Below are 14,542 nucleotides of genomic sequence, written 5' to 3' on the forward strand. Positions count from 1 at the left end.
CTGGTGTGGGCCTGGGCCCATTCAAGTCCTGGGCAGGGCCTGGCACACTTGGGCTGCCCTGGAAAAACATTTTTCAAAATGCTTTTGAATGAAAATGATGTGGTACAGTTCTTGGTGGGATGAATAGAGGACTTTTATTTATTATCCAGTCTTAGTATCCTGACTTATGCTAACTTAGGATTTCTATTGATTGATAAGGTTCATGCGGGAGTTGTCATAGTACAATCACCCAGCTTCTCCCAAATATTTCCCGCTCCCTGTCTGGGTCTCACTGGAGACTGGTTCTAGACAGAATCCAGCCTCACCCTCCATGTTCTCAGGTTAGCCTTGGAAGCAGGGTATGACCACCTGCAGTGAAGTCACACGAAAGGAGAGCAGCATCCTTCTCCTAGGGACATCATGAGGCCAGGCCTCCATGCTGACACTTGCTTTGAGAAGGCCCCAGGGGGATCTGGGGAAAGCAGGAGGACATCTTAGTTTTTTCAACCTATAGATGTGATATAGAGGTAAGGCATGAGAATGAGAAACAAAGTTTATCAAAATCACAGAGCTCTTCAATTCTCTCACAGAGAGACACTTCTTTGACTAAAGCTCAGACACAATTTTAAAGTGGTAAAGCAACCATAAAGATCTGAGTAGGCTCTCAGTTGGACACCAGAGCTACTCTATCCTGAGAGCAGGCATGGATGAGCACTCTCATTCATTTAGTGGCAGGGTGCCCCATGCACCACCCACTAGGGCTGCCTCACAGGCTCCTTACCTGAAGGCCTTCAGTGCCAGGTCTTTCTGGAATGCTGCTGGTACCCTGTATGTGGTCAGTGGCTCAGCTGAGGGAGAGGGTGTTCTGGGAAGATGCAGGGAGTGGGGATCTCCCCAGAAGGACCCAAGAAAACAAAATATGAAAAGACTACCAGTGACTGCAAGGAAAACTACCCAATTTCCTAAAATTTCAGTTCACCCAGATTATCAACTAAAGACACTAATGAAAAAAATACTTTCACTTAGTTCTCTGGATGATTTAATTTCTTTTTGAAAAATATTATCAGAAATATTTGAACTGGCCAGAGCTTCTTCCTCCTATCCTTTCTCCTCCTCCCCTTCCCTTCTCATCCCCCTCCTGCTCTTCCTCTCTTTCCCTTCATCCTCCACCCCCTGGTCCTGTTCCATCCCTCTCCTCTTCCACTCCTCTCCTCCTCCTCCTCTTTTCCTCCACCTCCCCCCACTTCCCCAGCTCCATTTCTGGGATGCCTCCTTTCCCAGGATCCATCACTGACACTACTGCTCTGAGCAAGAGTGGGAGCTTTAAGAGTTTTCATGCTCGAATGTTCTAATCTAAATGTCCATTCTAAGGAGGCTCTGGACTTCCAGTTCCAGCTGGGATATGTAGGGAGCTGGAAATACTCTCTACAATCACTCTTATAACCAGAAAAGGCTGGGCAAATGTAAGTTAATGACTTATTCCATCAAGAATGAGGTTGCACCACAAACACTCAACCTGAAATCTAGAGTGAGATAGGTGACTGTGAGGAGGAAAGGGGCCAAGCATTTGCTTCCCTGGGGTGATGCTACCACCACACACAGAAGCAGGTAAGATTAAACCAGAAAATTTTTAAATTGTTCAAGGTCAAGTGTGGACTGGCATGAGAGTGGGAGACCCTGGGGGCCATAGAATAGGGGTGTTCACATCTTCTTACAGGCTTTTCCTCCAGGAACCCCAGCAGGTACTCACAGGGAAGATGGGGAGACTCCAGAAAACACATTAATTCACTAGGGGAGCACATCAAATCTGGTAGCCTGAGGGCACAATGTAACCCCAGCAGCTGGGGGCAGGTAAGAGGGGAAAGTAGCTCTACCCCTGAGGAACAGTGCAGGGCCTGGCAGACAGCTGGAGAGAGACTGAGCAATTCCAAGGGTCTGGGGCACCAGAGGTTACCATAGCAACCACAAACTGCAACTTGTGACTAGATTTACACAAACCCTCAACTAATGCCCACGGAAGTTAAGATGTGCTCATCTCCAAGCTTAAATGCTGCTTACCTCAGAGCTATGGACTGAATGTTCATGGCCCTCCAAGTTCCTATGTTGAAGCCCTGCCCCCCAGTGTGGCTGTATTTGGAGACAGGGCCTCTAAGGAAGTAACTGAAGTTAAATTAGGTCATAGGATGGGGCCCTGATCTGATAGGATTGGTGTCCTTATAAGAAGAGATACCAGACAGCCTTCCTTCTCTCTCCATACCCACACACATACACACTGAGGAAAGGGCCTGTGAGGACATAGCAGGAAGGCAGCCATCTGTAAGCCAGAAAGAGAGCCTTCATCAAAAACCAAATCAGCTGGCACCTTGACCTTGGATGTCCAGCCTCCAGACTGTGAGAAATAAATCTCTGTTGTTTAAGCCCCCCAGACTGTGGTATTTTGTTATGGCAGCCTGAGCTGACTAACACTCAGTATCTACTATCCTTTACAACACATCTGGCTTTTAAGGACAAATTATGAGGCCTAGAAAAAGGCAAGAGAAAACACGGTATGAAGAAACCAAGCAATGATCAGACTCAGATGGTACAGCCAATGAAAGAACCAATGAACTTAAAGGTAGGCCAGTAGAATCCACCCAAGCTGAAATGCAAGAGGGAGGTGGGGAGGTTGGGGGGACAGAACAGAGTATCTTAAGAGCCATAGAAAAGGCAGGCCCTAAGTTGAACGTGCCACTCGGCTGTCATCACCCTTCTTTGGGAACATCACCACCAACCACCCATCTCAGTCTCACTTGCACTCCTGTCCCCTTCTGTTCCAAGGCCTCATCTTTCATCAAATGTCCTGGAGGAACCAATATGCACAGGGAGGAACAGTGATCGCCTATGCCGCAACCTTCAGCAACAGCTAGAATAGTTCTTGGGTGTCTCTTCACTTTGTAAATCTCAACCATGGACAACTGTCCCTCTCAGTGTATGGTATGGATACAGTAGCTTTCCAGCGGTGACACAGCCAACAACTGCCAGAACTTTCCTTGATCTGGATACAGGCTAAACAAAATCTGTAATAAGCAGAAATATTTAATGATGAGAGCAATAGGATTTTAAAAATTTGATAACAGCTGAACATAGAGGTATGATAATGGTGCTGATTGATGTATCCAAAATTCACCAGCTTACTATAAATACCTTTTCTGAGATAGTAAAAGAAAATTCTAATTCATTATACTATTTTCCACTACAATGGACCTTGATTATTAATATTGGCCAATTTTAAGGATTAAATAGCTGGTCAAAAAATTAAATCATCAGAGGTGGGTAAACGTGGTTTTCCCATACTAGAGAGTAGGGAATACAACCAACATGATGGTGGGAGCACATGTTTGTAGAATTTGCAGAATACTTTATACACCATCAGAAAGTAAATTAAAGTGAAAATAAGATGACAGATTATAGAAGTTCAAAACAAATTCCTCAAATTCTATTTTGGACGTATCCACAAATCACCACATAGAGCTCAGGTCAGCTCTCAGAGGACCAGGGGAGACCTGGCCCATGCTGACCTCCTCCTTTGAAATCCTAGTGCATCATCCACCAGGCCTTGCTAAGCAGCAAGACCTTCAGAACCACACAAGTGTGTGAACAGGAAGTAGAGAGGCAAATTGGTAGCCAAAAAAGTAAAATCTTCAAGTTTTCAGAATTCAATGTAATTGTTTTCTGTTTCATGCATAGATTTCCTTTCTCTCTGGAGGCCACTGCTCCCCTCAGTTGTGGATTATTAAAAAGTTACCTTACTCAGTTCAGCTTAGCCAGTATTTACTTCATGCACCACCCTTACTCAACCACCAGATACCACATTGCTCTCTATATGCCACATTGAGAAGGGGAGACTCTTCTCACACACAATCCTGCGCATACATAAAGCCCCAATCCCCATGCCCACTGATGCAGATAATGAAGCCAAGTATTTGCAGCTGTACATGGTCGTGCTCATAGCTTCCAGTCACGCAGGGTGCCCAGCACAGCCATCACCACAGGCTGCTTGCATAGAAGAGCCACAGGCACACACTCCCTGGAGTCCACACAGCACAGTCATGAAAATACCACTCACACACCCTATCCTTGCTCACAATCTCACACTCTGTCACAGCAGCATGTACCAATGATCTACTGGGGTCCCCTAACAATGGCACACACAAACTATCCATATGCCAATGCTAAAAATTGATACACAACCAGAAATAATTCCCCAACCACAGATGACCTCAAAATGGCCACAGAGCACAAATGACCCACATATCCCATACAGGCATGCACACACACAAACACACAGCTGGGCACAGGGGACCTTACTCCTGTCTGCACACATACAGACACATGCAGCCAAGTACAAGGGATCTCACACCTGCATGCACACATGGAGACACATAGCCAGGCACAGGAGACCTCACACCCACATACACCATACACACACACACAGCTAGACTCAGGGGACCTCACATCCATATGCACACATACAGACACACAGCCAGACACAGGGGACCTCACACCCACATACACCATACACACACACACACAGAGCTAGACACAGGGGACCTCATATCCATATGCACACACATACACACAGCCAGACACAGGGGACCTCACACTCATTCATTTGACAAATATATTTTGAGTGCCTGCAATGTGATCCTGGCTAGGGCTACATCAAAACACATCAAAAGGCACACTCAGGTCACCTCCAGAGCTCTAGCTTTGCAGCCCTCCTAAGGATATAGGGGCAAGTAAAATGGGAGCAGCCTTCGGGGAAGGTGCAAACGCAGAGCTTTACTCCCTCTCAAACAGGGTAGCCAAGCTGGGCAGAGGCCCAGCATGCCATCTCAAAGAGACACTGAGACATTCCTGGGACCACTCATGATTTCCAGACATGTCTCAACACAAATAAAGAGTGTTTACTGCATATGGTTGAAAAGTGAATACGGTAAGCTATTTGAGGTGGAAAGCAAGGCCCAGGGTGCAAGCTAACTGCCTTCTACGGAGCAATGCCAGGTCTCCAGGGCTTCTGTTGTGTGACTGGGGACAACAGCAGAGGAGTATTGCTAAGGACAGGCCTCCCTTGCCACCCCCAGCCCACCCAGTGCCTCAGCATCTCCTCCAAAGAAAGATGTAAGCACCATGCTTCAGATGCCCAAGGCATCTGGAGACTCTGCTAAGCTGACAGCAGACCTCGGGGACCACGGTACTCACAGAGCACACCACCACGAAGGCAAACAGGCCCGCGACTTTCAGCCACTGTACACAGCGCCTGCAAGAGAAAAGGTAGGCCCCAAGTTGTACCAGACTTGTCAAACCAGATACCTTTATGAAGCCTTGGGTAATCTCCATCTCAAAGTACATGCTTGGAATTCTTTCCAGAACATTGTATGAAGGATGACAGTGCTGACCTTTAAACCTACAGCCTCAAGAAAAGCAGCTTGGTGGAAGTTACGGAGAGGAACAAAGTTAACCCCAAGTGTTTGTACATGGCTTCTTGCCAGAGATGCTAAAGTTCAAGATTTGGGGTTCTTCATTACCTTTTGAAGGGTCCAGTTTCTTGAAAACAAGTCTTATCTTGGCTCTCAGATTCCTATTTATCAAATATTTTCCCCTAAGTTTTCTGGAAGGTGGGAATACGGATTTTATCATCAAATATAAAGGCACTGACTGAGAGATGACCAAATAATTGAAGAAAGAAATTGCAATACCTGCAACTGGTTGTACTTGCAGAGTCTTTTAAGAATTCCTTAAGAGATAATTTAATAGACAATCAGGACACATGCTTGGCCCCCTCTGAGGACTCTTGATGGTGTCCTGGACCAGTCACCATTACACACTTCTTAACCATGGCCCTCAGGCCCTAAGTGAACCCGAGCCTGGCCCTCCTTTGCAACCCCTCAGCCCTATCTCTGCTCATATCACCTCCCTGGGGTCCACCATATCTCATCTCCTAATGACACAACCACTACCAAACCCTGGGTGTGCTGGCCACTGACCACTCCTTGAGACCAGACAGCAGGGTGTCTGTGCTCTGTCTCTTCACATGGAAGGGCACTGGTACATACCCTCTGCTTGACACATGTTTGCAGAATGAAGAAAGAAAGTCTACGTTGGGACATCTTTTTCAAAACCTTTCTCATCCTTTCAAAATTGCAAAACTTTGTTTTGCATTCTCTTAGATTTAACGAATTTGATAAATAATCATTTCATACTTCCAAATTATGATTCAGTAGCTCCTATTTAAATGGGAATCAAAATGACACTTTTTTAAAGCATGTAACGTTAATTGAATTATTCTAAATACAAATTTCTTTCTACATAACTGACATATACAGCAGAGCTGACAATCAAAAATACTTTTACAAGTTTCTTCAATGATCATGCATGGTACTTTCTAGACATGTTAAAAAGAATAACACTAAGTCTTTTAGTTCAGTGGCAAGCTCAACACAACTATTCCATGAATCAAAGAAGATAAAACAACCACTGAAGGTAAAGTCTCAAATGTGCTTCAATCTATTTTCCATGGTGTGAGACAGTTAAGGGACCTGACATCCTCTGGAGCTGTGAGCCAGCCAGCTGGGGAAGAGCGTTAACAGAGTCAGGACTTACCATCCCGGTGACCCATGGGGCCAGATCCCTGTTCACACACTTTCACATAGTTCACATAATTTCATAGCAGATTCATCAGCCAAATATCTGACATACCTATGAAGGGGACTGAGAACCAGTCATTGCGAAGAAGCTACACATGGCTGGGAGGCATGGTGGGAAAAGACATCCCGTCAAGCACCGGTGGGGCATCTGGAGTAACATCGCTGGCCCCAGCTCAGCTGACAAGCTGCATGACCTTGGGCAAAATCCTCATCCTCCCCAAGATACCTTCCTTCATCTACCTCTTAGGATTGCCCAGAGGATCAAGAGGACAACCAATGGAGGGCCTCTGGGGACAGACAGGTGCACTTTGGGCATGCACTTCTAATCAGCCCTTCAAACAGCTTCAGAAAAGACCGGTCCCCTTATGTGGAGAAATAATAATGCTAATATTTTATAGCCGCATAGTGTCTTCTCATCTATCCACAGGCTTTCACAAAGACCATCTTTGTGGAAGCCCACAGAAGGCTGTGGAGCAAAGGGACACTAGGTGACAAGGAGACAGTTGCACCGAGGTGCCTGGCTCTGATGGTCCCTCAGCTACCTAGGGGCAGATCTGGAACGGGGACATGGTGGTCCTGGTCCCCAGGCCTTATTCTGTCCCTGACAATGCCGCTTTCACACACATTGCTCTCAACAGAACCTTCAAATAAACATACATGTGGAAGCCTAGTGGACAAAGCAAGGGAGCGAGAATGCTCCTGTTCCAGCTGGCGTGGGAAGTCCAGCACAATGCCATGAGTTCTCCCACATGCACGCTGTGCCCATGGCCTTCCCCCACACCACCCATGTGCAGCCTCAGGCTCCCAGCTCCCACCAGGCACTACGGTGCAGAAGCTTCAGGATGCGCCCTGGCCCTAGAGCCAACCCTTCTGATAAAGTGCTTCATCACTAACTACTAATGATATCAGTTTCCAAACACCACGGGGACTGCTGAAGCAAATCGATGCCATCTGCAAACCTCATGGCCATAAAGACCCCCACCTCACAAACAGGAAGGAGGAGTGTAGGCTGTTAGTCATTTAGGTTTGCAATTGGGCTTTCTTGGAGCCTCCTGGGCTCCATGGATTCACAGCAACACCATCATGTCTTCCAGGGCCTGGAGAAAATGTAGATACCCTTCCAGGAAAAGTGCAGCCAGGCAAATGTGGAAACCCTTCTTCCTCACCTTCACCCTGTCAGTTTGGAAGGAGGTAGTGAGGGCAAGACCCCTAGCCTGGTCCCAGGCAAGTGGGATGTGCTGAGTGACTATCACTCTGTGCCAGTGTTGGCCCTCCAAGGCTTCCTACCTCAGTTTTGAAAGACGGAACCTGATGAAAGCACCGTCCAGAAGCTCCCCCTTCTCCAGAGAGGTGGATCCAGATGAACCAGTTGACTCTCTGCTCAGCAGGGATCTTGGCTCCCACTCAGCTGAGCTGTTTTCCCATGATTCTTCAGCAATGATAAACTCTGGATGGTAAACAGGCATGCATCGTGACCTGCAAAGCAAGACTTTATGGTTATTTTCACGGAAACAGTAGCATCTCCAAAACAAGATTTTATCTCAGTGGTGACATGTGAAATGTGGAATCAATCCTGGTTTTTAAAAAGATCACAGACATTGCAGTGTTGTCAAACTGGTGGGAATGGGTCAGTCCTGACATCACAGAACACTTGGTTCAGGGAAAATCTTCTGGGGTCACTCAAGTCTTCAAAATTAATTGTAGACCTTCAAGAAACATCAGCTTGTTCTGAGTTTCTAACTTTCCAATAAAGCTGTTTCTGCCTCATATCAGCTCCAGCTCATTTCAGTATTTGCCTTCTCTTTGAATATGCTGGGGTTCTCAATACATAGTTCTGTTATATTCATCCTGAAGGAGAGTGACTGGTGTAAGCCTTTCTTCCTCTATGTAGATATCTTTCTATATCTAGGAGCTGTAGGGAAGATGGTCTACCTAGCTTTCCCACCCAAAATCCAGCGAGCATGAGCAGGAGTGGGGAACATCAATTCCAGACTAGATGGGTCCAGAAATCTGACCTATGTCTAGAAGGATGAACCAAAGTGAATGATAAACTTTTATCAAAATTACATTTGGGTGCATCCATTTACTGGTTGAGTCCCTGAGTTACTGAGCAATTCCCTCAGTACAGATGTACTTGAGTCTAGTAAGGTTGCACCGGAGCCCAGAATTTGCATGTATTGCATGGAATACTCATGGGATCACAATATTAACATAACAACAGTCATGATCTGTAGAAACAAGTGATGCCACTCAAACCCAGCTAACTCAATAGGACACTGTGATTCTCCTCAACACTTATCACTATTTTAGAACTGGTTTACAGCAAGAAAAAAATTGTCTTATTCAGAGGATGAAGCCGAGAGACATAAATTAGACTGTGTAAAACCAATATGTAACAAGATAACAAATGATGTTTCCAGTGTGCAAACTTTGAAAATAATCAATAATCTTTTCTAACAATGTTGTAACTGCAAAATACTCAAATGTATGAGTAATTATACCACAACTCCCTCAACTTCTGAACAAACACAACTGTAGCCAAAATTAGAACTAAGGAAACTGTTTTCTTATAAGTAGAAGGAGGAAAGCTAATGCCAGTATTTCTAGAGCAGTGCTGTGCAAGAGAACTTTCTATGGTGATGGAAATATTCTCTACTCTGTCCAGTATGGCAGCCACAAGTGCTCATTGGCCACTTGAAATATGCAACTGAAGGACTAAATTTTCAATTTTATTTAATTCGAATTAATTTCACTTTGAATAACCACATGCAACAAGTGGCCATCATGCCAATCAGGACAGATGGAAGGCATGCTCTGACACTGGTACCATTAGCTGCACAGTTCTGCCCTCAACACCCTGAAAATGACACATTCTCTTGTGAAAATATGTACATCAATGGATGTTATCCTAATAAGCCATTTGTTCAAATTAAAACTTCAACAAAATTAAGTTGGCAAAAAGTAAAGCATTAAAAAGACCTTCCCACCACCAATACCTCAATTAGCTTCCTGCAAAAAAATAAAATAAAATAAAATAAAATAAAAAAAGGAAAATGCTTTGTAAGAAACCTGATCTATGTTCTGCTCTTCTGAAATGGTTTTTGTAACATGAGGCACAGTTCAGTATCCTGGGACATGTCTCTGTGCTCCACATGCCCAGGAAAAACACTTATACATTATTGGTTTTCCAAAGAATCATGAGTTCTAAGGCCTTAACAGTTTACCAAGTAATTCAAAGGAAAGCATAAGGGAATAGATGTTTGAAGTGTTTGTTTTCAGTTATTGATTAGGAGAGAGAGAGGAGAATTAAGTTATCCCCCTGGTGGCAGGGGCTATGATCTGGGCACTGAGACACGGGATGAAGAGGATGCAGGCTGGCAGGCATAACCATGGATAATACAATGGCAAGTTCCAAAGAAGAGCATGAACGCAATGTTTGAGAGCACAAGAGAAAAAGTATCGATTCCTAGGGGAGTTGGAGGGAAACCAAGGCTTCACAAAGGAGGTGCCATTTGAGCCCCTTGTATTTGAGTGGGACTGCCCTGGAGAGCCAGAGAGGGGAGGATGGCTTGTCAAAGGGCTCCTTGGGAAGTTTTGGAGTGAGACACAACTTGTCATCAGGAGTTACCTTGAGGGAGCCAGATTGTCCTTGCAATGGGAGGTGATAAATCTAGATTCCTACACCCCTTCCAGATCCTGGGAATTCAAGTCTTTAGAAAGTGAAACCAGGAACCCACATGGCATATGAGCACCCCCAGAGAATTCGGATGCACCCTAAAGTATTAAACACCCCCCTCCAAGTTATCAACAGGGCTGGGGAGGGGGTGGGCAAGTTCTCAGAGGCTACAGGAGGGAGGCAAATTCAGGAGACACGGCAGTCCACCTGCCGATGCAGGTGCACAAGGTCAGCGGGCAGGAGAGGAAGGGTCCACGATGATGTCACCAAGTTCGTAATGTGTAGGGAACCAGGGAACACCAAGCAGGTGGCTCACACTTCCAGAAGGTTGTCTGCAGAAGGAAGAGGAGATGAGGCTGGAGGCCTGGACCAGGGCCCTTCATCCTGGTGGAGAGAGTCTGTAAGGAAGTTATCCTCCAGATAAGCTCTGCTTAGCAATTCCAGAACCACCCAAGTTTGTCCCCAAAAGGACCTTCAAACTTGCAGGAAGTGGAATTTTCCTTTAAATCATACATTTTTCAATCTCATCGCTGTTGACATTTAAGCCAGATAATTCTTTGTTGTTGGGAGTGGTTCTGTGCATTGTGGGATGTTTACCAGTACCCCTGGCCTCTATCCTTAAGTGCCAGTAGCACCACTCCTCCAGTTGTGACAATAAAAAACATATCCAGACAGTGCCAATGTCACCCCTGGTTGAGAAGCCCTGACCTGGAGAGACAGCCTGTCAGATCTATGCGTACGCATGAGTGTGTATTTGGGCAATTTAATCATTGCAGGGTTATGCTCAAGATTATTTGGAAATTCATAAGCCGCAGAATACAACCAGTAGAATCATGAACATCTACTACCTTGAATTGACAAGAATCTGGCAGAGACAAAAGACGTTAGGCAAAAATTCATACCTCAGGAAGAAATTCTCCAACATAAGTGCCAAGGGCAATGCTCAGACATTTCTTAATTTTATAAGAAGGGAAAGAAAACTCACCCTTTCTCTTGTGAGGAATTCCTCAGCAAAGGAGTATTTTCTGTCAAGCAGAGGTCTTTAGACCTGGAGCTGAAGAACTGGATGAATGGAGAGTGAGACCTGAAAGACACAGTGAAGGAAAAGAGATCACCAACACAGAAATGAAGAACGCCTGCACCAGTAAGTGGGGGCTAGGTTTAAGAACATGCACAAGCTTCAGTGATAAATTTTACAGGGAAATTTTACTAAAGGTATATATGAATTCTAATAAGCTGGAGTTTTAGGAAAGACAGTCAGAAACGACTCTCCTCCCCAGCATAAATCAGAATGCAAATGCAAAGAAGAAACTCACGTAGGAGACCAGATGCTGTGGCGTTCATCCTTTTAGGCTCACTTGAGCCTTAACAGTGGATTCCAGCCACCTTTGCCTTTCTAGGGAGAACTTTTCATCAAGAAAACTATTCAGAGTCTGATGGGCCCTTTCATACTCGGAAAATTGTATTTCCTAAGATCACAATATTTAAATATCACACATCTAAAATATCCTAATGGCTTCCCTTGGGAGAACAAGGAGCAGAAGTCAGGGCCAGTGGAGTCATAATAAAATGATAACCAGAATGGCAGGGAGGGGGCTCTCAGGGGGACAGAAGCCACAGCTGAAGAAAAGCAAAGGTGGACACTTCATGGGATGCCCCTCCACTGTGTTGGCTGGCCTGTCCACTGGAGAAAGGGCCACCATAAACTTAGCATCCAAGTCAGGAGCTATTCGAGAGCGAAATAATTGCACAGGAATAACAGAGCCCACCAGCATATATGGTCACCCTAATTAAAGGACACATGATGTTTAAAAGCAACTAGTTTTTCATGAAAAGTTGCAGAAATCATTTTCATTCCTAATTATTGGGAATATGTCATTTTATAAGGTGGTACATTGCCTTTCCTAAAGGAGCCCAGGCCACGTAGAGCTGCTGTGGATGCCGTGAAACACTCACCTGGTGAAATAACAGTAATTCAGATCATAAATGCAAAGCAAAAAGAGAATTTTAGGAAAATATTTCCACCTACTTTCCCTTTCTCGTTCAAGCATGCACCTGTGACATAGACAATAAGACTCTGGTCTCATGAATGAACAAAACCAGGGCACCTGAGCTATGTCTAACAACACCCATGATGTCATGATCAGAAAAGGAGTCTGTCTCAAGCCAGCAAGTGTCCTCTGGGCACCACCTCTGGGCAGCCCTGGGCACTTCCTACAGGGAACACAGGTTACTGAGGACTCCGTCCTCAGGTGTTTTAACAACCAGTGGAGGGCAGCATGGCAGCAAACAAACTATAGAGCAGATTGCCTAACTAGGACAGATGAGAGTGGAGAGGTAGAAGATTAATTCTGCCTGAGGGATTTAATTAGTATACTTTTAGCTGTTGAAACCGGCTTGAACAATTAACTGAGCTTTTTAAATTTTCATCTCTCCTAACTGTAAATCCAGAAAGACCTCAGGTACATTTAAATAAATGTCTCAATGAGTCCCCAAATATCCAGGTATTTTCCGTCACTCTCTGGGGTGGTTTGTTAACATAGCATTACTGGGAGAGCTGACTGTTACAGTAAACTTACGTTATTTAACAATCCTGAGCTTCTATTTTCTCAGATGTATAATATAGATTAAGAGGGAAAAAAAGAAAAGCTCAGTATTGTTGCACTAAATAAGGAGATGTAAATGGAAAGCATAAAAATAGAGAGTGGCTACTGATTCAGTTTTTCCCATTAGACTATGAGCTCCTTATGGATGGCTGCCATGTTATTCCCATCTTATTTTATCTGGTACCTTAAGTACTACCCAGTTCAATACAGGTTCTTCATAAATACCATGGACACTGGTGGGGGCTATTGAGGTGCATCCCTTGGGTTGTTAGCCCAGGGGTCTGCCACACCCACTAAAGCACAGATTTAATCCAGTTCAGCCAGGGCAGGCAACCCAACCTAGGGACTGGCCCCACCTAACAGCAAGCCCTCAGGCTACTTTTCAGCCTGCATTGACTGAGTGCCTTGATCCTCGACAGGCAGGCAAGTGTGTCTGCCTCTGTGGGGCAGGGCTTGTGTGAGGACCAGGTGAACTATGGGGGGCATTGGGGGAGGGGCGAGGGGCTCTGCAGTGTGGCGTTGGGGTATGCTCCAGGGGGTTGAGAAGTGTGCACGGACCAGAACTGTGTTGACAGTGTATGTGGTCTGGTGGGGGGTGAGGCTCATCAGCGGCAGAAGACTTGTGCTTCACAAATAGCCATAAAAAGGATCGGCGCCACCTTCCAAAGCATGAAACAATTGAGTGTCCCCATGCCAAGGGTTAGCCCCACTCAGCTGCACTCCTAAGAGAACTGACAACAGCTATGCTGGCCTCAGGCCTATCACAACTGTACGCCCCAGAGCCTAGCAACCAGCTACAGTGGGTAGCAACCCAATTAAGAGGACAATTGCAATACGAGTGTGCTGATAAACTTTGTAGCCAACAGTGCTGAGGCCCGCCAAACCGGATTTACAAACAGCTGGCCAGGGAAGGAAAGATCAGAGTCCCTGGGTACCTGCAGTGGGAGCAACCCTGCCACAGCAGAAGGACACAAGTAGCCCATAAAGGGGTCACTCCTGGTTCTTGTGGACTGGTGATGAGAGGGAAGCACACTGCTGGGCCTCATAAGACATCTCATACATAAGGCCACTTCTCCAAGATCAGGAGACATAGCCAACTCATCTAGTACAAAGAAAATAGCACCGAGAAAGAGGCATAATGAGGAGGCAAAGAATACTTTCCAAGCAAGGGAACACTACAAAACCCCAGAAAAAGAACAAAGGGAAACAGAAACTAGTGACCTACTCGACAAAGAATCCAAACAAAATATAATGAGGATGCTCACAGATATGCGGAGAAGAATGGATGAACAGAGTGAGCACATCAGCAAAGAACTGGAAGATATTAAAAAAAGCAAATCAGAAATGAAGAATACAATACTCAAAATGAGAAATTCACTAGAGGGACTCAATAGCAGAGTAGAGGAAGCAAAAGAACGGATCAGCGAGCTAGACGAAAGACTAAAGGAAATCACCCAAGCTGAAAAGAAAACAGAAAAAAGAATTAGACAGAATGAGAACAGTGTAAGGGAACTCTGGGACAATATGAACCATGCTAACATTCGGATTATAGGGGTCCCAGAAGGAGAAGAGAGAGACAAAGGGACAGTAAATTT

At 45.3% G+C, this 14,542-nt stretch overlaps 1 protein-coding gene across 5 annotated transcripts in view; it reads right to left on the reverse strand.

Moving 5' to 3' along the window:
• The window catches only part of OCA2 (OCA2 melanosomal transmembrane protein), a 361,224-nt gene that overhangs the window by 289,959 nt on the left and 56,723 nt on the right, over nucleotides 1-14,542 (reverse strand). For all 5 annotated transcript variants that reach the window (XR_011498067.1, XR_011498069.1, XM_044763429.2 and 2 more), the window contains 4 exons: nucleotides 11,327-11,425; nucleotides 7,953-8,141; nucleotides 5,221-5,278; nucleotides 2,963-3,035 (listed from right to left, as the gene is read on the reverse strand). Coding sequence is in view for 3 of the 5 variants with exons in the window: in XM_044763429.2 (XP_044619364.1) it covers nucleotides 2,963-3,035; nucleotides 5,221-5,278; nucleotides 7,953-8,141; nucleotides 11,327-11,425 (419 nt within the window). In the remaining 2 variants the exon portion in view is untranslated. The remainder of the gene's footprint in view (nucleotides 1-2,962; nucleotides 3,036-5,220; nucleotides 5,279-7,952; nucleotides 8,142-11,326; nucleotides 11,426-14,542) is intronic.

Source organism: Equus asinus, chromosome 2 (genome assembly GCF_041296235.1).
Source record: "Equus asinus isolate D_3611 breed Donkey chromosome 2, EquAss-T2T_v2, whole genome shotgun sequence".
Taxonomy (NCBI): Eukaryota; Metazoa; Chordata; class Mammalia; order Perissodactyla; family Equidae; genus Equus; species Equus asinus.